The 26,833-nt window shown below is 35.5% G+C and overlaps 2 protein-coding genes across 4 annotated transcripts in view; both read left to right on the top strand.

Moving 5' to 3' along the window:
* Positions 1-9,351, top strand: part of LOC144959008 (uncharacterized) — a 112,195-nt gene extending 102,844 nt beyond the window's left edge. For all 3 annotated transcript variants that reach the window (XM_078891335.1, XM_078891334.1, XM_078891336.1), the window contains 7 exons: positions 164-306; positions 1,328-1,395; positions 1,959-2,016; positions 2,740-2,861; positions 3,245-3,453; positions 5,233-5,363; positions 7,775-9,351. In XM_078891335.1, coding sequence (XP_078747461.1) covers positions 164-306; positions 1,328-1,395; positions 1,959-2,016; positions 2,740-2,861; positions 3,245-3,453; positions 5,233-5,363; positions 7,775-7,991 — 948 coding nt within the window. In that variant the 3' untranslated portion in view covers positions 7,992-9,351. The remainder of the gene's footprint in view (positions 1-163; positions 307-1,327; positions 1,396-1,958; positions 2,017-2,739; positions 2,862-3,244; positions 3,454-5,232; positions 5,364-7,774) is intronic.
* Positions 9,352-23,871: 14,520 nt separating this feature from the next.
* Positions 23,872-25,592, top strand: LOC144959248 (neuronal acetylcholine receptor subunit alpha-6-like). Its single transcript, XM_078891790.1, has one exon. The coding sequence runs from the start codon at positions 23,872-23,874 to the stop codon at positions 25,045-25,047; it is 1,176 nt and encodes a 391-aa protein (XP_078747916.1). The 3' UTR covers positions 25,048-25,592.
* Positions 25,593-26,833: the final 1,241 nt, after the last annotated feature.

Genomic DNA, 26,833 nt, shown 5'->3' with positions numbered 1-26,833 from the left:
TCACGTCTTACATGCTAATTGTTGCATTTGGTTAATGACTCCTTGTAAAGCGATTTGAGCATGTTTAGTGGATATTGCGCTATATAAAAGCTCAGGTTTAGTTTAAAGATATCTCCCGACCCGATATGCTTATTTTGTGTTTGTTTGTTTTTTTGCCAACCAGCCATACTTTGACCACAACCTTCGCACCAAAGATGGACAGACACCTCTGATGGTCGCGGCAAGAACTGCCAGGGTCCCCATCATTAAATATCTGCTGTCGTCCGCCGTGTACGAGCTGGTGGCCGATGATGAGGAGCTAGAAGAGTAAGTCCTTTGAGTCACTCCTATGACAGCAGCAGCTTCTAATGGTTCCGTCTCATACTACACTATTATGACAATATTATGACAATTACGACAATATTATGACAATATTATAACAATATTATGACAATATTATGACAATATTACGACAATATTATGACAATATTATGACAACATTACGACAATATTACAACAAGATTACAATATTATTACGACAATATTACGACAATATTACGACAATATTATGACAATATTACCACAATATTACAACAATATTACAATATTATTACGACAATATTATGACAATATCACGACAATATTATGACAATATTACGACAATATTATGACAATATTACGACAATATTATGACAATATTATAATATTACGACAATATTACAATATTATTACGACAATATTACGACAATATTACACAATATTACGACAATATTACAACAATATTACAATATTATTACGACAATATTACGACAATATTATGACAATATCACGACAATATTATGACAGTATTACGACAATATTACAATATTATTACGACAATATTACTAGAATATTATGACAATGTTACGACAATATAATGACATTATATCCAGGTGGTGAATTCGTTTATTGTCGGTGCTACCCCGCGATTATTTCAGTCATCCATAGGAAGAAACCGTAAATATAAATTTACCCATTGGATAAATAAAATGAATTTAGTAATTAATGCATCATCTGATTATAGTCTTGCTGTATTATTTTGTTTTTGAGTATTTTTACTGGTTGTTGTTGTGTGTTTTGTTTTGTTGTTCAAATGTTTATATATGTATGTATTTCAATCAATGTGATCGGAACTGGACCATTTTCACGTGAAGCGAGTGCTCAGCCTATAGATCCATTGTCCCCCTCCCGTCCCTTTTTTTTTAGTGCACAACATGATTACTATCATTTGTACGAACGTACCAATGTATCCATATGGTTGCAATAACTTTAATAATTCATTCATATTCATATTCATTCTCTTCTTCAGTCTGTCTGACGCGGATTCTGGCGTCCTTGACCCCTCCCAACCTTCACCCAAGGAACATTCCCATAAAGGTGAGATGAATATCCATCATTGTTTTGCTTTGATTAGTCTTCAAAAAGTCATAGAGCAAATTATCATAAATTATTCACTATTGATTGGCTTCAAATGAACTGATTGCTTCGGACAATAGATTTATATATATACAAGATGTGCATGGATTTGGAACATTGTTTTTGAGACAGAGTGAGCCCACACTCGCATTGCATACAACTTCACACAACACTCTCATTTTTCCGTGAACTTAAGAAATGTGAAAATGCAAGCACATCCCGTCCGTGAATTACATGTTCAAGGTGGCGTCAGGCTTGGTTGAGAGAGAGAGAGAAAGAAAGAGAAATTTAAAAAAAAACACACACAGAGATAGGAGAGAGAAAGAAAGAAAGAAAGAGAGAGGGAAAGAGAGAGAGAGAGAGAGAGGGAGAGAGAGAGAGGAGAGAGAGAGAGAGAGGGAGAGAGAGGGAGAGAGAGAGAGGGAGAGAGAGAGAGAGAGAGAGAGAGAGAGAGAGAGAGAGAGAGAGAGAGAAAGAGAACCCAAACTAATCATATGTCTGTCTTTTCATATTTTTCTCTCCAGACAAATTTACGTTCAACCAAACCGAGTATTTCACAGATGACTACTTTGAGGATTCAAGGTGTGTGATGTCATTTATTTATTTTTCTGCATCATTGGGGTTTTTTTTTGGTATAAAATCATTGGTTGTTTAAATAACATTATTGGTTGTTTGTATAACATCACTCGTCGTTTGTATAACGTCATTGGTTGTTTGCAGAACATCATTGGTTGTTTGCATAACCTCATTGGTTGTTTGTATAACATCATTCGTTGTTTGCATCACACTGCTGTTACACAGAAAAAAAAACAACCCATCATTGTTTGTTTCAATAATATTAGGTTGTTTGCTTGCATAACATAATCGGTTGTTTTTAAACATTATTGATTGTTTGTATAACACCTTTGATTGTTTGTGTAGTACCAATGATTTTATTGCGTTACATCTTTGATTATCTTTGTGATATCTTCGGTTGTTTATATAACATCATTGGTAATGTATAACATCATAGGTTGATTGTATAACATCATTGTTTTTGTATAACATAATTGGTTGTTTATATAACATCATTGGTTGTTTGAATAATATACCATCATCATCATCATCATCATCATCATCATCACCATCATCATTATTATTATTATTTATATTATTATTATTATTATTATTATTATTATTATTATTATTATTATTATTATTATTATTATTATTATAGTTATTATTATAGTTATAAATATTATCACCATTATCGTTATCATCATATGATCATTATTATTATTAATGGCATTAACTTTACCAATCCAGACCAGATTTATTAGAGAGACAGAACGACCCATTGTCCACAAACAAAGGGATTTACAACAAGAAAAGATTAGACCAGATGTTACTGGACGTCAATAAACCCAAAGGACTCGCCATTTATCAAGGTATGTAGAATTACTGTTGTACGTAAAAAAAAAAAAGATTTTTTTTTCGTTTTTGATGAAAACAGTTTTGTCTGTATTCATAATTAGACAGATAATAGTAATAGAAATAATTATGATTGAAAGACATTTGTTCTCGTCGCAAAGGGGTTAATATTTCCATATTAATTTGAATTTTTTTTCTTACTCTAAAATTATATTGATTTACAAAATATTAAGGTTGCAGACGTGTAATGCCATAAAATGCTGACCTTTTGATTGATGATGATTATAGTGATGGTGAAGATGATTTAAATAGCCCATGTATTTTTTTTAATGAAATCAAATACAATACATACTTTGATAAGAAACATATATTTTCGTGTTTTTTTTTTCTATCCAACCAGACGGCATGGTTTCTCATGTCTGCGCCATGAATCTCCAAGATGGAACCACGTGTCTCCATCAGTGTGTGCAAGGGGGAGATAATCCACAAATCTTAGAATTGTTTCTAGAGGCCGATTTGTCCCCCTTGAATGTCCAAGACAATAAAGGAGAGACTGCTTTACACCTTGCTTGTCGACTTGGTCGAAAGAAATGTGTGGCGAGGCTTTTGGTAAGTCATGTCTATGGAGTCTTTGAACAATTTTTCGAAAACGAAAGTACATTGAAAATGAGGGTCTTTCAAGACTTTCACAATGCATTATTCCTTCACGTGTATCTCAGAAATATAAGGGTCAAATTCAAAGCATGTGTCCTAGTTCATAGCTGTCTGGAAATCAATTATTCCTCCCTACCTTACCGAACTCCCTTAAGAAATATTCGACAACCTGATCTTTACATTCCTTCGATGACCCCACTCATTTGGCTGCCCCATGCCCGGGCCCACGCATTCGTACAGGTCTTTTTCTCATGTTGGTGCGTCTGTCTGAATGGTACACTATTCCACAAAGCAACCGGGAGTTCAAATCATTGTCTGTGTTCAATACATCCTTGGAAACATTTCTATTTTAATGACATGTAATTTCTATTTTTTTTAAAGTGTTGATATGCGGGTGGTTGGATGGGAGCATCACCCTTGAATCATATACCTATGATGTTCGCATGGGTGTACGATCCGATAGTGATGTCGTTTCTTCTTCTCTTTACTAGCCTATCCTGCTTCTTTGGTTTGTGATTGTATTTTTGACAGGGGATATTTTTTTTTCTGTAAATCTTCTGCCTGTTTGTTCTTGGTTATTTATAATTTAGCTTATGATATCTTTAGGTTATGATTTTGATTTACATTTGTACTATTTTTGTTGGATTGCTTGTTTTTTTGTTTCAGCGGTCTCTCATATAACCTCAATTGTGTTGGAAGAGACCTAAAGCAACAAACAAACAAAAAGTGTTGATATACAGCGCCAAGAGCCTCATGGCTGAGGATACCGTAGGCTCTATATGGAGAAGAGTCCATTATTATGATTTTTTAAAAAAAAATAGAGCATTTCTATAGAGCAATATCCACTAAATGTGCTCAAAGAGCTTTACAAGAGGTCCCTGCCCAACAGCAACATTTAACATGTAAGACGAGACATGACGCATGTTTGGCGAAACTACAAATTTTTCGGACAGAGACAACGCTGTTAACGGCCAGGTACTCATTTTACACCTGACTAAGGTGAGAGAAAGTTAAGAGCCGTTTCCAAGGGCTCAATTATGCGCCGAGCGAGGCTCGAACCGAGGACCTTCCGGTCCGAAAGCGAGTGTCATACCACTAGACCACATTGAAGCGGATAATAATACATGCTCTTAAAAATGAACTTTCAGATGGAAAAAATGTCAAAATATATATTGTATTTATATAGCATTCACCCAAGTCATACACCATGGCCCAGCTCGCGGCACAATATATTTATCTACCATTTGTGTATCAATGCGCATTTTACATATGGGATCAAACGCGAAGCCTGTTAGGTGAAGTATATTTTTCGGGCAAAGACAAAACAGCTTTGCTACACCATGAGTACCTTTTGATTGAATGTATATCCCCGATGACGCAAAGGAAAATGTCTCTCCCACGGACGTATCGTCGAGATGTCTGATTGCCGACCAGAAACCGCTGATTTACGCTACATTGACACACAATGAGATTCAGAGAGAGAGAGAGAGAGAGAGAGAGAGAGAGAGAGAGAGAGAGAGAGAGAGAGAGAGAGAGAGAGAGAGAAAGAAAGCGAATAAACGAGATAAATGGGTAGACAGAGAGAAAATGAGTGAGGGAGAAAGAGAGAGAAAGAGAGTAAACGAGATGAATGGGTAGAGAGAGAGAGAGAGAGAGAGAGAGAGAGAGAGAGAGAGAGGGGGGGGTATTCTCTTTATGAATGTTTCGAACTAAACTAGTTTACTGTAATTTCAGGAATGTTCTGGAATTGACGTCAATCTCAGGACACTGGACGGTCTCCTGCCCGAGGAACTCTCATCCATGAAGTCCTTGAACAAGATGGTGGAAAAGGCGAGACTCTTGCATCCACCTCCCCCGGATGTTATGTAAGTTAGTTTTTAAAAAAAAGAAAAGTGACACATTAGGGAGCAGGCACTGGTGTGAAATAAGGATCGGGGGAAAGTGTGTATAGAACAGTGCCGGGCAAAGAAGAGAGAAAAATACAAGGGAAAAAAATCATCCCTAAAAACAATAATCCTGCCTCCACCGTGAAGTATAGATGCTGTGCGCTAGGCTAAGATACTCACAACATTGCTATCCGGGTATATAACGGACCAACACACAAAACTATGTGTAAACTTGAACGTTTATAGTCTGGTTAATACAGTTTAGTGATAATTACTTGTAAACATGGATGGCAACCCCCCCCCCCCCAAAAAAAAAATTAAAAAAAAAAAAAACAATAACAAAGACCTGAGTGAAATCAACTTGGTTCTATCTATAGATCGTATGCAGATGACGTCACTCAGGTCTTTGTTATTGTTTTTTGCCATCCGCGTTTATGAGTAATGCTCACTGAACTGTATTAACCCGACTATAAACGTTCATGAATACACAGTTTTGTGTGTTGGTCCGTTATACTTCCGGATGGCAATGTTATGAGCTTCTTAGCCAAGCGCATACTATCTATAGATAGCATGTGCTTGGCTCACAACATGGCCAACCCGAAATTTAACGGACCAACTCACAAAACTATGTGTAACCTTGAACATTTATAGTCTGGTTAATACAGTTTAGTGAGAATTACTCATAAACATGGATGGCAAAAAAAAACATTAACAAAGACCTGAGTGACGTCAACTTGATTCTATCTATACAGACATTAACTCGTCCCAACTATCTGGTAACCTCTGTGATGTAAAGATAGCGCGTCTGCCTGGTAATCAGGAGGTTTGAGCTTTGATCTCAAGTGGACGCACACTGATTTTTTTAGGGTGTTTTCTCTGGGATTTTTTATTCATCTTTGTCTGGAACCCTCAGGGCAGAAGATGAGGGGGAAGGCCACAGGGAACATGGAGAAGAATTATAGAAGCTGATATACAGATAAGTGATAAGGCGTGTTACGAGTTAAACACGTTAGCTCAGGATGTATTCGTTTTTCCCTTCCACTGTCCGACTATGGAATAGCCTCCCAGCTGAAGTGGCTGAAAACGGTTGCCAACATGCCTTCACGCGATTGCTCGAGTTCACAACGGGACTTTTTAATCTATGTGTTTTTTTTTGTTTTTATTTTTTTTTTTTTGTTTTTTTTTTAAAAATTAGTATTATGTGCAGAGTTTTAGCAAGTTTAAAATGTAAAACGCTACAAACTGTGGAGTGATCCTCGACAATATTGGAGGTTTCCACAAGACGAAGAAGAAGAAGAAGAAGAAGAAGAAGAAGAAGAAGAAGAAGAAGAAGAAGATGATGATAGAGAAGGATGGAAACTGTTTGTCTGTGGCCTATAAATACCCTATACCCTGACCCAGGGTGAGAAAGGCAATGATGATGATGATTTGTCTGGAATACACACCTTTTCAAATTTTTGAAGAAACATGCGAGTTTGGGGGGTGTGGTGGGGTGGAGAACGATAGAAAACACAAAGGAGTGGGGAAGGAGAATAAGAATGATGAAGTGGTTGAATATAGGAAGAAATGGATTTTTGTTTAGGGAATAGAGTGAAGATTGCAAGAGTGACTTGCATGTCCGTTTTGGTATCTGGTGAGGCATATGGCTATATCTGTATTTTCTAGGGTTATTTGGGCATCTTCCTCAGTTTTGGCCTGGGTGAGGTTCCTGGCCTCCCATAGTGGGCGGGGTGGTTCTTACCGTGTCTGCTATTCCCTAAAAGCTTTTTTTTTCAATTTGCTTTCTGCCTGTCTTGGAATGAGATTACTTGGTTTTGTTCTGGCCCTGGCCGGATGCCCTTGCTGAGAGGGAAACAGTCAAATGTATAGATAGTTTTGGGAGATGATATTTTTTTTCCTTGTAAATAATCTCTGTTATGCACTGTATTATGTTTTGTTTACGTATTATATATGATTTGTAAACTTTTGAGTGTGTTCCTCTTAGTTGGGACCTGTGCTTGTGTCTGGATGAGACTTTCAGGTGATCTCAAACTAAGTACTTTGATGGTGTGCTCCTGGAATCTACATTTATTTTCTATTTGAACCAATTCCCCTTTATTTGTCTTCCCTTTTCTTGGGTGCTTTAATTCTAATTCTAGAACTTTTTACTTTCCCATTTTCTTCCTTTTTACTGGCACTGATATGACCTTAATGTGTTGCAAGTGCCATAAAACCCTTTAAAAAAACAACAACAAAACATCAGTTTTGGCAAAGATATGTGTTCTCTAAATATTTACAACAAAATATTATTGCGTTGGTAGCAAAACTTATCTACGGCGTAAACATTTTAGGCGCTTTATTATTTTTACAAAATATCATCAAGAATTGTTTTTTATTTTACTTCCCACCAGAGACGCATTGACCTCCACTCCAGCCCAATCTCAAACGGGATCCAACCGGTCAGTGGCCAGGACAGAATCCAGCATCAACTTTGACCAGCTCCACAGTCGCTATGAAGAACTCAAGAAAGGCGGAAGACAACAGCAGAACCACGTGACCACGACGGCTAATGTGTACTCCCAACCACAACAGCAAGAACTGGTCAACAGTTTCGATAATTCATTGTGAGCCCCCCCCCCCCCCCTGATTTCCGAGTTGTGTTTGTTTTAGGTCAAAACCTATGTTATAGATGGAATGCATTTGACGTCATACAACACTGTTTGTTGTCGTTTTAGACGGTCAGAGTTGTTGTCAGTTCTCAGAAAAAAATAATTTATAATGGATAATAAGCTGTTTGGTAACATAAACGTCGGTGTATCTGTAAGAAATTGTTTATATTCTTTCCGCAGACAGCAAATGTGGTCATTCAGTAGATTTGTATTGTTGTCTTCGTAAACTAAAGGTCTGCTATTGACCAAAAAAATTACGTCACAAAAGCAGACGACGATCACCAAACGAAAGTGAAAAATGAGTTGTTGTTGTTAGAAATGCTCAACACACAATTATTTTTTTCCCCATGATCTTCGTCTTCTTTTATGACGAATATTTTGGGTTAGTATCAGGCCATGAGTTTACGAAGGCTACGACTGTATACGTTAAATGACCTTTTAGGGACCTTTGACCTCCCATGGTGGGCAGGAAGTCACTTGCTGCGTCTTCTATCTCCTTTTATAATTTGTTTTCTGAGTTGCTTACTGTCTTTGTCTTGGAATGGGATTGCTTAGTTTTTTCCTGGCCCTCGCTGGAGTCTTTAGCTTTGAGGGAAATAGTCAAATGTTAAATGTGAGTTTGGGGAGATAATGTTTTTTCTCTTGTAAATCATCTTGCTTTAATCTATTGTTAGTTATGTATACTGTTTTTGGATATATTCTGTAAACATTTAAGTCTGTTTCTCTTAATGGGATCCTGTGCTGATGTCTGGATGAGACATTAGGGTGATTTCAAACTAAGTACTTTGGTGGTATGATCTTGGAATCTGCATCTGTTTCCTACATGAACCATTCCCCACTATCTGACTTTTTTTTCGGATTCTTTAATTGTAAATCTCAAATCATTTGACTATTCCATTTTCTTCCTTTTTACTGGCGCTGATATAACCTAAATGTTTTGCAAGCGCCGTAAAACCCTTTTTAAAAAAAGCAAAACCAACATCAAATGACCATGACAGTCGCTTGATGTTCACCGATGTAAGAGTTGTCAAATTGTTTTATGAATACCGTTTGTGTTTTTGGTCACAAGAACCCTGCAATGTTAGTTGGCGAATACCATATCTTCAGGAAAAAAAAGAAGGGAACGGACACTTGTATCAATAATGATGAGCAATAAAGGGGTAGGGAGAAGTGCCTGATGGAAAGAGAGAATAAGAATATCACGATGTCAAGTAGCCACATTCGTGAGTGTCGAATCATTTGGTTTCCAAATTTGGCTACCTGAAATTGCGATGTTTAAAAAAAATAAATAAATAAATAAATAAACCAAAAAAAAAAAACCCAAATAAACGAGCCTAATACTTCACATACGTATTTTGGAGGAGTTCATAAAAAATATTCTTACAATTATTTTTGATTCAATCATTTTGTTAAGCGTTTCTTTGGAATTTTTACCCATCGCTCCCAATGGATTACTTCAGAGTCCACAAGTTTTTTCCTGCTTTGTCTATTCACCAAATGAAATAGTTGAATGAATAAACGAATAGATAAATAATAAAATAGATTATAAATAGATAAATCGATTCATTTATATAGAATATGTATATAAGTAAAAGAATAAATTATTTATTTTATATCAGTAAAAGAATAAATTAATACATATAAGTAAATTGATTTTAAAAATATCAATAATTAGATAAATACATGAATAAATATATAAATTTAAATAAATAGATACAAGCGATATAAAATATCTACATAACTTTTTTTTAAAATAGAAAATATTTCTCAATAAGACTCGTACACATTTCTAAAATCTAACGAAAATGTTTTCGGTTTCGTTGTGACGTAACGATTAGATTTTACCGTTTAAACCACCGAGTCTGAGTTGATTAATCCTATTGCTGCTCTCTTGGTGAAAACAGATCTGAAATTTAATTCTAATCAGATAAATATTTTCATTGTGAAAATGTTTGGATTTGAATGATACCCCATCTCGCTGTAAAAGAATTAAAGTATTATTTCTTATTTTAGTCTGTGTGCCATATATACTAAATATTCGACCGACCATCACAAAGCAGTAGTATGTCGGATTGAATCATCAAAAGCTTGAATTTACACAAGATTTAAGTTCAAATTAGTGTCTTAATTGAACCAGCCCCTGTTATCTTACATTTTTCGTAGGCTTTCAATTGTAAATCGATGATTTTTAGACTATCCCATTTTTTCCCTCTGGGTGGGGACTTTGAGCTCCCATGGCGGACAGGTCACTTGCTTCGTCTTCTACCCTGCTATATCTGTATTCCAACTTGCTTTCTGTCTTTCTTGGAATGGAATAAATTGCTGGCATTGTCCTGGTCCTGGCCGGAGTCCTTGACTGGGAGGGAAACAGTCAAATGTGTAGTTTTGGAATATATTTTTTGTCTTTTGTCTTGTAAATCATATATCTGTTATGCACTGTATTATTCTGTGTTCTACCCTGTATGATTTGTAAACAGTTGAGTGTATTCCTTTAAGTAGGGACCTGTGCTTGTGTCAGGATGAGACATAAATTTAGGTGATCTCAAACTAAGTACACTGATAGAGTGCTCTTGGAATCTACATCTGTTCCCTATTTGAACCAATTCCCCTTTGTCCTACCTTTCCTTGGGTGCTTTAATTGTAATTCTAGAACCTTTTACTATCCCATTTTCTTCCTTCTTAATGGTCCTGATATGACCCTAAACGGTGCAAGCGCCGTAAAACCCTTAAAAACAATGGAACCAATCCCCTTTGTCTTACTTTGTAGGCTTTCAATTGTGAATCTGTAATCTCATTTTTTTTCTTTTTACTGGCGCGAAACGACCTAAATGAGTTTCAATAGGCGTAAAAGCCTTAAAAACAAAACCAACAATAATGGACTAGATCTACATGACCATTCCGCGTGCTTTTTGGCCACATTGCGAAATGTTACTCAAGATGGTCAATGGAGTGATAAGCATTCACGATATTTTTTAAAATATCCAACATACAGACAACAGGTAATTTTGTTCAGCTTTTCTTATGGGTATATTTAGAACATTCAAAAACAAAGCAGTGTGTATACATTTAATGGGAAATATACAATCGTTGAACAGCAACAGATCGTATGATCGATGACTCCGTTGGATCAAAACCTGAATGTAGCTAGATCGCTCCCATTGAAAAAAGTGGATTTTGTTTCTGAAACTTTAAAAAATAAAAACCCCTTGAGTTTACTTTTTCTGATTGTCGTGACTTCAAACTCAATTTTCCTCACGCATCTAGTTTATAGAATGAATTAAACTGACGTCAATCAGCTCTTTATTATCGTTTTTAACCAGCTATTTTTAACGAGTAGTTCTCACAAATTCCATCAGACTATACTACATATAAACGTTTAAGACGGAACACACTTCTGGGTGGGGTTCCTGACCTTCCATAGTGGGCAGGGGGGTACATACTGTGTCTTCTATACCCTTATATCTGTTTTCCAACATGCTTTCAGTGTTTGTCTTGGAATGAAATTACTTTGTTTTGTCCTGGCCCTGGCCGGAGTCCTAGCTGGGAGGGAAACAGTCAAATGCATAGTTATTGTTTTGGGAAATGATATTTTTTTCCTTGTAAATCATCTCTCTATTATGTATTATTATATTTGTTATTTTGAATATATTAATGTAAGCATTTGAGTGTATTCCTCTTTGTTGGATTTTGTGCTTGTGTCCGGATGAGACTTATAGGTGATCTCAAACTAAGTACATTGGTGGCATGCTCTTGGAATCTACATCTGATCCCTATTTGTTCCCAGTTCCCCTATGTCTTACTTTTTCTTGGGTGCTTTAATTGTAATTCTACACCTTTTTACCATCCCATTTCTTCCTTTGTACTGGCGCTGATATAACCAAAATGTGTTGCAAGCGCCGCAAAACCCTTAAAAACAAACAAAACAATATAAACTTTTTTCAGAAACAAAACAAAACAATACAATTTTTTGTTTAAAGAGTCGGAACTCTTCATGATTAGTCACTGTTATTTTGAGCACTTGTTGATAATATTCTGTTGATATAAAATGTTGTTCTGTTCATTTGCCTACCCATTGTTGACATTATTGTATATATTATTCAGAATTATAATCTTTTTGTACATTCAGACAATAATATATTACACAGTAAATTGTTATATTATATTATATTATATTATATTATATTATACAAAAACCTGTTGAATTCAAAGCTGAATAAATGAAATTGTTATCTCTGCGACGTTAAAGCCATCCCGACTTATTTGAAGATGAAGTGTTTGTCTAAACAGATAGTTCAGAATAGCGTGCAATGGGCGGTTAGTGACAGCTACTAGTAGTAGTAGGGATCTCTCGAAGGTTGTGCTCCTGTACATTTATTAGGCTGGTCTTTTCTTTGTGTGTTTTTTTTTGTGTGTTCTACTTGTTCTGTACTGAGATGCCACGATTTTGCCCAGGCCCTGTCTGGAGACATCTTTTTGAAGGAGATAGTCGAATGCAACATTCTAGAGATGTTCCCCCCCCCCCCCCTTAACTCGATTTGGTGTGTGACAGCGTCTTATGACTTTCTGGTTGCCTTCATTTAGATCCCATGTCTATCTTTGTGTGAATGACCAAGGCCGGGCAATTAGTATTGTCAGTTTCATGCCATAGAAACTGGGATATACTCTAGCTTCATGGGTCATTTATCTCTGAAGGACTATATTTTTGGTTACAAAAAACCCTACCGCAATGGTTGGTAAACCCCAAGTTAGACACGTCATGTTGATATTATGATTATAAACTCTATTTCTGGGTGGGGTTCCTGACCTCCCATAGTGGGCAGGGGGGTACATACTATCTTCTATCCCCTCTGTTATCCAACATGCTTTCTGTCTTTGTCTTGGAATGAGATTACTTGGTTTTGCCCTGGCCGGAGTCCTAGCTGGGAGGGAAACAGTCAAATGCATAGTTATTGATATGGTGATATTTTTTTCCTTGTTAATCATCTCTCTGTTATATATTATTATATTTGTTATTTTGAATGTATAATGTAAGCATTTGAGTGTATTCCTCTTTGTTGGATTTTGTGTTTGTGTCCGGATGAGACTTATAGGTGATCTCAAACTAAGTACATTGGTGGCATGCTCTTGGAATCTACATCTGATCCCTATTTGTTCCCAGTTCCCCTATGTCTTACTTTTTCTTGGGTGCTTTAATTGTAATTCTATAACTTTTTACTATCCCATTTTCTTCCTTTTTACTGGTGCTGATATAACCTTAATGTGCTGCAAGCGCCGTAAAACCCTTAAAACAAAAACAAAAACAAACAAAGGAAATGCGTATCAGTGTGAAGAATGTAAGCAATAAGTCGTTCCACTTATCGGGTAACCTACTCTGTTGTGTAATAGTAACCAGAATATTAGGAGGTCAGAGGTTCGATTCCCACTCGATTCAAGCTGATTTGTAGTGATGATTTCTTCTTGTATATTTTCTTTTTGTTTTGTCTAACAGTTATATATATAGCCATCTATCTGTATATATATATATATATATATATATATATATATATATATATATATATATATATATATATATACAGATAGATGGCTATATATATATATATGAGTTTTGGTGGGGACCTGTAGGTACGAGAGTGCTCGAAAATGTTGTTTAGAGCCAACAAAAAACAAATGTATCGACAGAAAAATGTGAGTGTCCTTCCTTTTATATATAGATAGTTCGAAGATGACGTAACTCAGGTCTTTGTCATTGTTTTTTGCCATCCGCGTTTATGAGTAATGCTCACTAAACTGTATTAACCTGACTATAAACGTTCATGGATACACAGTTTTGTGTTTGGTCCGTTATACTTCCGGATGGCAATGTTATGAGCTTCTTAGCCAAGCGCATACTAATATATATATATATATATATATATATATATATATATATATATATATATATATATAAAGCCACCATAACCACTGATAACACCGCAGCACAATACATCGGCAGCACAGAATCCCCATTCAAAACACGATACAACAATCACAAAGCCTCCATAACACATGAAAGCAAAGCAAAAAGCACCAAATTAGCAATGCACTATTGGGAACTAATAAACACTAATAAAACACCAACAATCGCCTGGGAGGTCGTCAGGCAAAGCAGCCCTTACAGATGCGGTGCTAGAAAATGCAATTTAGGCCTGACAGAGAAACTGGAAATATATAACACAACTACAGAAACAATAGCACCTTAAACAAAAGATCAGAACTAATGACAATGTGCAGACACTCTAACAAAGTCAAGCTCAAAACGCAAAAGGCCAAAAACCCTCTCCCCCCCCCCCCCCACCCCTCCCGACCCCATTATACCCCTCCTCCCCCTCTTTCACCCCCCCCCCCGCCTCCCCACGCAACCACATTCCACAACACTATCACACACACACATGTACACACCACACAAAACACACCTACACGCATACACCCACACACACACACACACACACACACACACACACACACCCATAATATCAGCAATGAGAGCACATCACAACAATGCCAATACACATCAACACTAATCACCACTACACAACGAAACAACTTGAGTTTGGAGTAAGAACTTTTCTACGGACATTACTATGGATTACGCCGACTGAAGACGTGTAAGACACAGAAACGAATCGTCTCGGCCACAAAAAATGTGAGTGACAATTTGCATTTATATATATATATATATATATATATATATATATATATATATATATATATATATATATATATATATATATATATATATATATATATATATATATATAGTTCAGTAATTGTCTGGAGTGTTGGACACCTCCATTGCAATTTTCCATTAAAGGGAGAAGAATACCTGCTGGTTTAACTGACATGTCATATGGAGCTAGCTGCATATCGTCAGACTTATGTGATAATTAATATTATGTTGTCTACTGACACCAACTAAAGGTTAGGGATATCAAGAATGTATGGGATACTATAATCCAGAAACACGTAAGGGGGGAAGGGGGCATGTATCTAATCTATAAAAAATAAAAAACTTATCTTGTCTGTTGAACACGTCTGTACAAAATATTTGCTATGGATGAATAATATTTTATATATTATTATTATATTATTATTATATTATTATTATTATTATTATTATTTTATTATTATTATTATTATTATTATTATTATTATTATTATTATTATTATTATTATTATTATTATATTATTATTATTATTATTATATTATTATTATTATTTATTTATTTATTATTTTTTTTATTATTATTATTTATTATTTATTTATTTATTTATTATTATTATTATTTATTATTTTTATTATTATTTGTTGTTGTTATTATTATATTATATTATTATTATTATTATTATTATTATATACATTTCCATATTTCTATCGAAAATTTGTCTTTTATCTTGACTTTCCATGTAATGATAAAAAGCTAGCTAAAATGTCAATCATATTCTGTCTACCATCATTCCCAATAATCATGGCACATTGTCTTTATCATATTTATATAGTCTATAACATCTGACATACAAATGTAATAATGGCTTAATTAGGATTAATTAGTCTGGTCTGTGCGGAAGCGCTAATCGAATTTTGCCAGCTTGGCAATTTTAAAGCCAAATTTAAAAAAAAAGAAAAGCAGATAAAGAGACAAACAGATCAATGATGAGGGTCTTTTAACTCTCTCCTTACAGACCTTTTTTTTTGTTTTTTTTTTTCGTCAACAAGCAACAACGCACAATAAACCAAACTCATGTAACACACAGTCCTGACGATGGCTGAAAGGCCTGAAACATCGATGTAGACTGACTCCAACATCGTGGTAAATACTACAATAATAATTCGCTCCATTGCTACATGTTGAGCACTATTCGTACCATATTTGTATCCAACACGACTCAATATATATATATATATATATATATATATATATATATATATATAATATATATATATATATATATATAAGAGAGAGAGAGAGAGAGAGAGAGAGAGAGAGAGAGAGAGAGAGAGAGAGAGAGATGATTTACGGGGGAAAATAATCATATCTCAAAACTATAAAACAACACATTTGACTGTTTTCCTCTCAGCCAAGGACCCCAATCAGGGCCATGATAAACCAAGTAATCTCATTCCAAGGCAAAGGCAAAAAGTAACATGAAAAACAATTCTAACTTAAGTATATCAATCAGACTAAACATTTAAAGTCATACGTAGTGTCTGTTTCATCTGGCAGGCATATGCTGTGAGTATTTTACTCCAACGCATATATATATATATATATATATATATATATATATATATATATATATATATATATATAAATATATATATATTGATTTCATGTAAAATTATGATCAACTTCTACAATATTGTTTCGACCATTCGCTCTCATTAGGAGCCATCGAAACAATTTCATTAATAAATTTCTTACTTATAAATGTAAACACGCTGCTTTGTTTATTTAAAAAATGTAAACATACCCATGTGTCAACTTTAGCAAAATGTCCAATTGTGATATTGGATATTTCAAAAATTGTGAACAACTTTTCACATTTTGCAATGTGATCAATGACCCCGAGCACATGGAAAGGTAATATAGATCAAACTCATTAATATTGGAGAAGTTTATCATAATTTTAGATAGTTCGGGTCCTTGTTATTGTTTTTGCCATCCACGTTAATGAGTAATTCTCACTTAACAGCATTATCCAATCTATAAAAGTCCAAGGTTACACAGAGTTCTGTGTGTTGGTCCGTTATACTTCCGGATGGCAATGTTGTGAGCTTCTTAGCCAAGCGCATACTATGTACATATTACATAACAGTTAAAGTATTATATAGTGTAAACGTCTCTCAGATCTTTGTTAATGTTTTTAGACAGCCACATTTTGTGATAAATTCTCACTAAGTTTAAGTTTACACATTGTTTTGTGTGTTGGTAAGTTATATCGGGTTGGCGGTGGTTGTGAATATGTTAGCTAAATGCAGAACATCAATAGAACAAATCAATTTGACGCCACTCGGCTCTTTGCTCATGCTTTTAGACGGCCAGTAGGGTGATTAGTTCTCATTAAAACGTATCATCAAACTATAGATAGTATGATGTTGACGTCACTCTTATCTTTTATTATTTTTTGCCATCCACGCTTATGAGTAATTCTCACTGAACAGTATTATCCAGACTATAAAAGTTCATGATTACACGACACAGTTGTGTGTGTTGGTCCGTTATACTTCTGGATGGCAATGTTATGAACTTCTTAGCCAAGCGCATACGATCAATACAATTTTAAGGTTATATTGTTGCTGTGCGCAGGTAATTGACTCTCAAAATTCGCCAGCCGGATATAACTACCAACATACAAAACTTTGTGAACGTTTGTAGTCTGATTGATATCATTTAGTGAGAACTAATCACCAAAATGGCTGTCTAAAAACAATAACAAAGAGCTAAATGTCCCAAGTTCGTTCTCGCTATACACAGTTTTGGGTGTTGTTATGTTCTTACTGGCGGGCAGATGTTTTGAGTCTGTTACCTTAACGCGTCGCTTCAATGAAAATGATTTGAATTAAGTTTTATCACCCCCCCCCCCCCTCAATAAAAAAATAATTAAAAATTGAATAACAATATAATTATTAACTTAAGTTTTGTCAGAGGAGAAAATCTCATCATTCAAATCATCTGTCTTAATATTAAATTTTATGTGTCATCAAAATATCAACACTGGGTCACATGTATTTACTTTACCAAATATAGATAGTTCGATGTTGACGTCACTCAGGTCTTTGTTATTGTTTTTTGCCATCCGCGTTTATGAGTAATTCTCACTGAACTGTATTAACCAGACTATAAACGATCATGCTTACACACAGTATTGTGTGTTGGCCAGTTATACTTCCGGATGGCAATGTTGTGAACTTCTTAGCCAAGTGCATACTATCTATAAAGATGACAATAGAAACGGTTCTAAAAATGTAAATACGGTTGATAAATGTTTTACGGGCAATATATAGGGGTTTCTGCTTTAAAACGCCAACCCGACATATCAGCTTGTAAGCTGTGTTGCAGAATAACATGAACATTACAGCATACTGCATGCATACTTAGATACGAGTTGAAAGATTCATGATGCGAGATTTTATATAAAATAATATAAGAGTAAGAGAACTGTGTTGGCAGTGAAGTGAAGAGAACAACTATATCTAGTCAGTTTGAAAGATAGAGATAAACTAACCAGCGGCAGATCGAAGTGTGGAAAATTACAAGAGAAAATTCCAAGTGTGTTGAGAACAATTTGTAGCAGTTTGATCTTACAAATTATAAGGTAAGTTTCCATAGCTTAAATAAATTGTTTTTAAAAAGATAATATGTGGGATAGGTATAAAAACAATCATCTCTTTCTCCCCTTTTACATGCAGTTTGGTAGGAAATGTTATGCATGGAGAGGTTTGGCATCTTTTCAGACCAATGATTTTCTTGTGATTTTTTTGGTAGATTAAGTTAATCTGGCACATTGGCTGTGTTCAATATGTTTGGATCCTGTTATCGTTATGGTTATATTTTTCTCTTTGGAGTGTCGATGTTTTGCTTGTTTTCGGAAATATAGATCATGGATTAAAATAAAATAATGACAAAATCAAATTGAAGGTACATTTATTATCAGTTGAGCCGTGAAACATTCGTTTTAAATTTGTTTAAATTATGCGAGAGTGAGGTTTGTTTTTTTGATTTTTTTTTCTTTTCTTTTCTTTTTTTTTTTAGGGAGGGGGGGGGGGGGGGGACGGAGAGTAATTCTGCTACTGCCGCTTGTAAACTGAGTGTTGCTTTTTCTTATTCGTCAATTCACTGTCTGTTCTACAGTCTTGATGAGATGCGGGCGCTATATATATTTTTTAATTGAGCTTTTATATAGGGCAATATCCACTAAATGTGCTTAAAGCGCTTTACAAGGGGTCGCTGACCAACAGCAACACGTACGTAACATGTAGAACGAAACATGACGCCTGTTAGGCGATATTACAATTTTTTTTCTGTCAACGACCGCCAGGTACTCATTTTACACCTGAGTACGATGAGAGAATGTGAGAAAAGAGTCTTTTCCAAGGACTTTAACTATGCGCCGAGCGAGGCTCGAACCCAAGACCTTCCGATCCGAAAGCGAGTGCCATACCACAAGACCAGATAGCCGCATATAAAAAAGAGTCCCGCACAAAAATATCATTTTAAGGCAATCAGCCGACATTTCGAAAAAGTAGCAAAAATATTCTGCAATCGTTGAATTATTTTTTTTTAATTTTGAAAGGAAACATTGATTGTGTCACGCCGCACGTCAAAAGCCTCAGGTTTGAAAATTAAGTTGTCTATTAGAGTAGTGGAATCTAAAAGAGATGAATTGTAAATAATTGCTGTAAGAGAAGGCATATATGATTAGTAACATAATATATTTATACATATAAATCTGAAAGAGATGCATTGTCATAAACTGCTGTAAGAGAAGGCATATGATTAGTAACATAATATAAACATGCAATATATACACATATAAATCTGAAAGAGATGCATTGTCATTAACTGCTGTAAGAGATGGCATAATATGATAAATGACATAATATATACATATAAATAATCAATATTGAAAGTGAACTTGAAATTGAATGATCTTCAGTTGTATCTATAAGCAACGTTTTTGCGTATATTCTTCTTTAAAGTTTTGAAATCTACATTAAACTGGTATGAATGGTCGTAGTATTGTTGAAAAATATTGTAGATGCGTGAAAATAAGTTTTTGTCATAGAAAAAATATATGTAAATCTGAAAAGAAATAATATTAGCGTCGTAATTAGCATCTCTTATAAATAATGATAATTTTCATAGGATTTAGACTTATTTTGATTGATTTCCCTTTAAGTACCACCAAAGGGGAATAAATCTTTGAAATTCCAGGGTATAAAGTTGGAAAACTTCAAACTTTATAAATCTTTTCTATTATGTTCGATCTACTTTCTCCACTCCTCAACTTTCATCGTGTGCCGTCAACGAGCCGTGAGGGATGCTCAGCAGCTAAACGGCCTCGCATAAGATGAAGGAACGCCCGCACGCACTGTAGCCCTGAGTCCTTTCCAGGACCACAACATTCGGCCACAGACCGTTGCCATCGTTAACATATTTATAGCCTGACTCCAGAACCCTCTAAGACTTATAGTTTGCCGTCATTTTTTTTAGGTTTGCGTAGCGTCTGGTGAGTTATCGTTAGTAGAGCTCAAAGGTAAAAGTGATTCCATTGGTTGAACAATTGAATATAACTCACGATTTGTTTTCTTTTGTGACCAAAGACTTGTCTTTTGACGTAGTTTTTGGTCAGCGTCAGGCTATAGATAGTGTGCGCTTGGCTAAGAAGCTCATAACATTGCCATCCGGAAGTATAACGGACCAACACACAAAACTGTGTGTATCCATGAACGTTTATAGTCAGATTAATACAGTTCAGTGAGCATTACTCATAAGCGCGGATGGCAAAAAACAATAACAAAGACCCGAGTGACGTCAACTTCAAACTATCTATAAGTTACGATGGCTACGCAAAGACAGTCACAAGCCTGTATAAATGCAGAATACAAAAAACTATCCAGCCCCCCCCCCCCCCCCCCCCCCAAAAAAAAAAAACAAAAAAAAAAAAAACAAAAACAAAATAAAAAAAAAAACAAACAAACAAAACAAAAAAACAAAAACACTTCGGTGTACTTTGGGAACACAAATACATTTTTAAAAATGTTTTCTCCCTCCTCACCCCCCCCCCCCCCCCCCCCCCCACCAAAAAATAAAATAAAAAAAACAACTTCGGTGTACGTTGGGACTTTGCAAAAAGCATTATAAAAAAGTTCTGACAGAATAATTTCACTGGTATTCAAATCGACTCTAGTTTTTAAAATATACAAATTTTCACCTGTGAACTGACAAGGCAATATAAAATATTATTAAATCAAGACACATACTTATGGGATAAGGATAAAGACAATACTGTTGTTCTCCCCTTTTACATGCATTTAGGTACGAAATGTTATGCATGGAGAGGTTTGGCATTTTTTCAGACCATTTATGATTTTCTTGTGATTTGTTTTGGTATTTTTTTTCTAAATTAATCTGGCACATTGGCTGTGTTCAACATGTTTGGATCCTGTTATCGTTATGGTTATTTTTTTCTCTTTGGAATGTCGATGTTTTGCTTGTTTTCGGAAATATAGATCATGGATTAAAATAAAATAATGGCAAAATTAAATTGAAGGTACATTTAGTATCAGTTGAGCCGTGAAACATTCGTTTTAAATGTGTTTAAATCATGTGATCGCGAGATTTTTTTTGTAATTTATTCCTTTTTTTTTTTTGGGGGGGGGGGGGGGGGGGGCGTTAAACTCCCTAACAGAAAAAAAAAACAACGCTTCCCTGTTCAATTTGATGATCTAATTTTGAAGGCTTGATGTAATTATTATCATTTTGTGCGTTGGGAGGGGGAGGGGGGAGGGGGAGCAGAAAGTCATTCTGCTACTGTCGCATGTAAAATGAGTGTTGCTGTTCCTTAATCGTCAATAGGATTCAATAGTCGTAACGGCACTTCCTTCCTAATGACGCATGGTAACTTAGTAACACTGGCTCTAAACTATCGGAACGATGGCGGACGCCCCCGTATGAAATATTTCCCCGACGAGCATAAAAGCGTAGCCAGAGGGGGAAAAAACATAAATTTGATCATGTTTTGACTTTTACACATTCTGATCACAAGACATATGAAAAGTTCTAGCCAGCTTGAAGAATAAAAAGTAATGATTTTCTTTGTTTAGAACCAAGATGGCCGCCGTCCGGGCGGCGTGACATCAGACTACTGAATCCAATTCACTGTCTGTTCTACAATCGTGATGAGATGCGGGCTTAAGGCGCTATATAAAAACCATATAGTATCATTATGAAAAAAGAATTCCGCACAAAAATATCATTTCAGATAGGCAATCAGCCGACATTTCAACGTAATCAAAGCCATAATTAGCAAAATAAATATTCTGCATCCTTGAATTTTTAAAAATTTCAACAGGCCCCCAAAACAATTCTTATAGCTTCTCTCGTCAAGTTATTTAAAAGGTATTATTATATTTTGATGGGGTAAATAATTAAAAAATTGGGTACGGATTTTTGTGGGGACAAAAACAACGAACGCGTGTTGTTTTTGCCCTTATCAGTTTCTTCCATCATCTGTTCTTTCAAATTCTTGTGGTGTCACGCCGCACGACAAAACTTCAGATCTGAAAGTTAGTTGTATTATTGTCATTAACTTCTGTAACAGAAGGTACCTATATAATGAGTAACAACATATTATATACATGAATATATACATATAAATCTGAAAGAGAAGCATTGTCATCAACTGCTATAAGAGAAGGTATAATTTGATATACAACATAATAAATACATATAAATAATCACTATTGAAAGAGAACTTGAAATTGAATGGTCTTCAGTTGTATATATAAGCAACGTTTTGCGTATATTATTCTTTAAAGTTTTGAAATCTATCATGAAATGGTCGTGATATTGTTGAGAAACATTGTAGATGCGTGCAAATAATTTTTCGTCATAGAAGGAATCTGGAAAAAAATATATATTAGCGTCGTAATTAGCTTCTCTTGTAAATAATGATAATTTTCAAAGGATTTAGACTTATTTCGATTGATTTCCCTTTAATTACCACCTAAGGGGAATAAATCTTTGAAATTACAGGGTAACAAGGAAAAATTCCAGTTTTGGGGATGGTGTGTTAGTTGAAATTAGTTACATGAGTCATAGATGGTATCGAATACCATAAATTTCCTTGTTTATATTTCCCGTTTACTACCGATCCAGTGTCCTTCTCTTTTACGTCTTCTCTTGTATTTCTTCCCCTCTTAACCATTGCCTGAACTATCGGTTTGTTTTAGGAGTCTTTGTCTTTTGCCCAGTGAAATGCCGTCCCTGGAAAGACACGTTGTGAAAACATTGGCCAGAGAACCAAATTTTTTAATACGTGTCTTTCAAGAGTACTGCAGTTAACGGGTTAATCTAATCAAAATATGCCAGTCGTATAGTATTTACAAGAAAAACCGTTAGTGACAAAAGCTATTCAATGACAACCAATATTTTGAACTTTTTCCACAGATCTCAAGTCGTCCAGATAGTGTGAACTTTTAATGGAGTCAACGTTTATTCAAGACTAATTTCCATCTCATTCCTTTATCGCGTAGCCCGAAGTGCTGACCACATTCGGATCTTTCTTAATTAATGGTCGACAAATTGCTCTGGTAATCAAGATTTTAAGCAGCAAAACAGACCTCACAGAATAGCTTAATCATATATTAGAAATTATATAGGTCTCACTGAGCAATCCTACTATCCATACAGGCTCACAGGTCAATAACCTGATCTTTTATTGTAAGCTGAATAACTTAAACAGCCATATATGTACATAAAATCCAAAATCGTATTCGACAGTATGAGATATCGTTTTTCTGGCATACTAATGAGTCGGTATTAGATTTTGACGGCTTTGATCTTCGAGAATTTCACATAAAAACTACAAAAGCATTCAAGTCATTCTGTCATTTTTACGCTTCATAAATTGACCTCATAGGGGCCAAAGCGCGATAAACTCATAAGAATACATAAACAGAAACAATTTATTGAAAGGGTGAGACAATCTATTATATATATATATATATATATATATATATATATATATTATATATATATATATATATATAATTCCTTATTTAGAAGCAGGTGGTAAAGATGGCGGCCACCATCAAAAGCCTTTGCTCTATGCTTACTATCATTATCCCGTTCCTCACGGTCTTATCAACTTGTGTAAGCACTTCCTTTGATCACTCAACCGCAGTGATAAAAGCTCATAATAAAAGTGGGGAATACTCATGGAACACAGCAGCAGCCATGTTGACAAGGAAAACCTCAAATGTAAAACCAAAAGTTGATTATAATACATTGACACGTGCGTACTCGCGGTCGTTTATGTTATCTGCAGAGTATGACTACGTACCCCTATTTCGACCGGTAGAAGATCAAAGCAAAAAGATAAAAATAGAGGCTGAGCTGAAAATAGTCGAATTACTTTCCATCGATGACGTAACGCAGAGAATTGTCACGCGTTGTTACATCTCGCTTAATTGGAGCGACGAGATTATAAAGCGGGTTGAACGTTATTTTCCAGGCCTCGGTTCAAACCCCGAAAGCACACTGATTACAAAGTTCGAGGACTTTTGGAAGCCGTCGCTGACATTCTACAATAGCCAAACGATAAGAACAAGCTTGGGCATGGAAAGTACTCATATATCTCCACGATTGCGTGTCGGTGGATTCGTTTCGTGGCAGTTTGACGAAATGTTTACAACATCTTGCAATCTAAATATGGACAAATTTCCCTATGACAAACAAACGTGTCACATCATATTCATATCCACGTGGTACTCTGATCCTCTGGACTTCGTCATGAAGAGGAAGGACATCGATACATCTCGAATAGCTACCAACTATGGATGGGACATTTTGGAAACCAAAGCCGAAGTGGATTATTTAAACTTCCCACCATCGCTACGCGTCCCCATATTTAACTTTACTCTCAAAGTAAAAAGAAAGCCGACGTTCTATATGATCAATGATATAGTTCCTCCCATCATCCTATCCTTTCTCAACTGCTTCGTATTCATCGTGCCGATAGAGTCGGGAGAAAATATCAGTTTTGGTGTATCTGTACTGCTTGCAATAGCTGTATTTCTCAGCACCAGCAGCAGCAAATTACCCTACGCCACTTACGGCATTCCTGCCGTAAACAAATATCTGGGAAACCTTTTCGGCACATCTGTGCTGTCTGTTTTGATTTCTATGGCCAACGTTCGTTTACATTATGTCAAAAATCGTCAACAACAACAACAACAACAACAACAGCAATAACAACAACACTTTGAGTACTCCAACATCCCATCGGCGCTGAAAACACGACCAGATCATTCCTCCACGGCTAAATACGACACAATGACGATAGAGACCAACGATTGCGTAAACCAAGACGGCGATGATAACGCTTACGAAAATGACAAGAAAGAATCACGACTAACACATAAAAAAGTAACAAAGATTAGAGTTTGCCATGGTAATGAAAGCAGCGGCTTGCTGATGTCGGTGCTAGAAAAGGTTCTAAAGTATTCGGAAACTGTTGAATTTTTACTCATCTTCGGCTGGACATCTTGTGCAACTGTTTGGTTCATGCTCTACGTGACCAATTAATTAAGCCAGTCTCTGAACCCAATTTGCTACGCTCTTGCTGTTTTGATGGAGTAGTAGTAGTAGGAGTAGTAGTAGTAGTAGTAGTAGTAGTAGTAGTAGTAGTAGTAGTAGTAGTAGTAGTAGTAGTAGTAGTAGTAGTAGTAGTAGTAGTAGTAGTAGTAGTAGTAGTAGTAGTAGTAGTAGTAGTAGTAATAGTAGTAGTAGTAGCAGCAGCAGCAGCAGCAGTAGTAGTAGTAGTAGTAGTAATAGTAGTAGTAGTAGTAGTAGTAGTAGTAGTAGTAGTAGTAGTAGTAGTAGTAATAGTAGTAGTAGTAGTAGTAGTAGTAGTAGTAGTAGTAGTAGTAGTAGTAGTAGTAGTAATAGTAGTAGTAGTAGCAGCAGCAGCAGTAGTAGTAGTAGTAGTAATAGTAGTAGTAGTAGTAGTAGTAGTAGTAGTAGTAGTAGTAGTAGTAGTAATAGTAGTAGTAGTAGCAGCAGCAGCAGCAGCAGCAGTAGTAGTAGTAGTAGTAGTAGTAGTAGTAGTAGTAGTAGTAGTAGTAGTAGTAGTAGTAGTAGTAGTAGAAGTAGTAGTAGTAGCAGTAGCAGTAGCAGTAGTAGTAAGCCTCGCAGTCCGAATGACGCTTGCTGAGAATTGTGTGATTCTGATTCAGTCATGGTCGATGAGTATATCTGCTCTTTCCATCCATGTTAATTGTTTCCATTGGTCACAGTTCTGGGCCAGAGTTTTGAGGCTGTCAAGATCTTGTTGTGACTTTAGTACGGAGGGCAATGATGTTGGTGGTCTCCCTACATATTTATTGCCATGAGGGAAATATTCTGTCATTGCAGTTTGCGCTGGGATGTTATCTTCTCGACGTAAGATGTGACCAAATAGATGGAAGGACTCAAATCGTCGCAAAATATTTTCGATGAAAACAGTGCTAAAACATGCTAATTATTGCGCTCGGTAATCAGACCTCAACATATACGTGTGTCACCAACAATATATTTATACAAGGTGTCTGTGACAAAATGTCGCTTTTCTCACTTCGAGACAAAATTAAAAACCAATTAAAATATTTGAAAAAATCAAGTTTTCATCAGTTTATCAAATTGTATCTGATTATGAGAATGTATGAAAATGAAAACCGAAGCAGGAGTTAGCTTCCTTAAAAGGTGAATACGGTGAGAGGGATATTGTTTTTTGTTTTTAAGGGTTTTACGGCGCTTGCAACACATTTAGGTTATATCAGCGCCAGTAAAAAGGAAGAAAATGGGATAGTAAAAAGTTCTAGAATTACAATTAAAGCACCCAAGAGAAAGTAAGACAAAGGGGAATGGGAACAAATAGGGATCAGATGTAGATTCCAAGAGCATACCACCAATGTACTTAGTTTGACATCACCTATGTCTCATCCGGACACAAGCACAAAATCCAACAAAGAGGAATACACTCAAATGCTTACATTATACA

This window comes from Berghia stephanieae, chromosome 13 (genome assembly GCF_034508935.2).
Source record: "Berghia stephanieae isolate SIO BIC M18660-M18661 chromosome 13, UCSD_Bste_1.3, whole genome shotgun sequence".
NCBI classification, from domain to species: Eukaryota; Metazoa; Mollusca; class Gastropoda; order Nudibranchia; family Aeolidiidae; genus Berghia; species Berghia stephanieae.
Note: the sequence above shows the minus strand (reverse complement) of the source record. Positions and strands in the feature narration are given on the sequence as shown.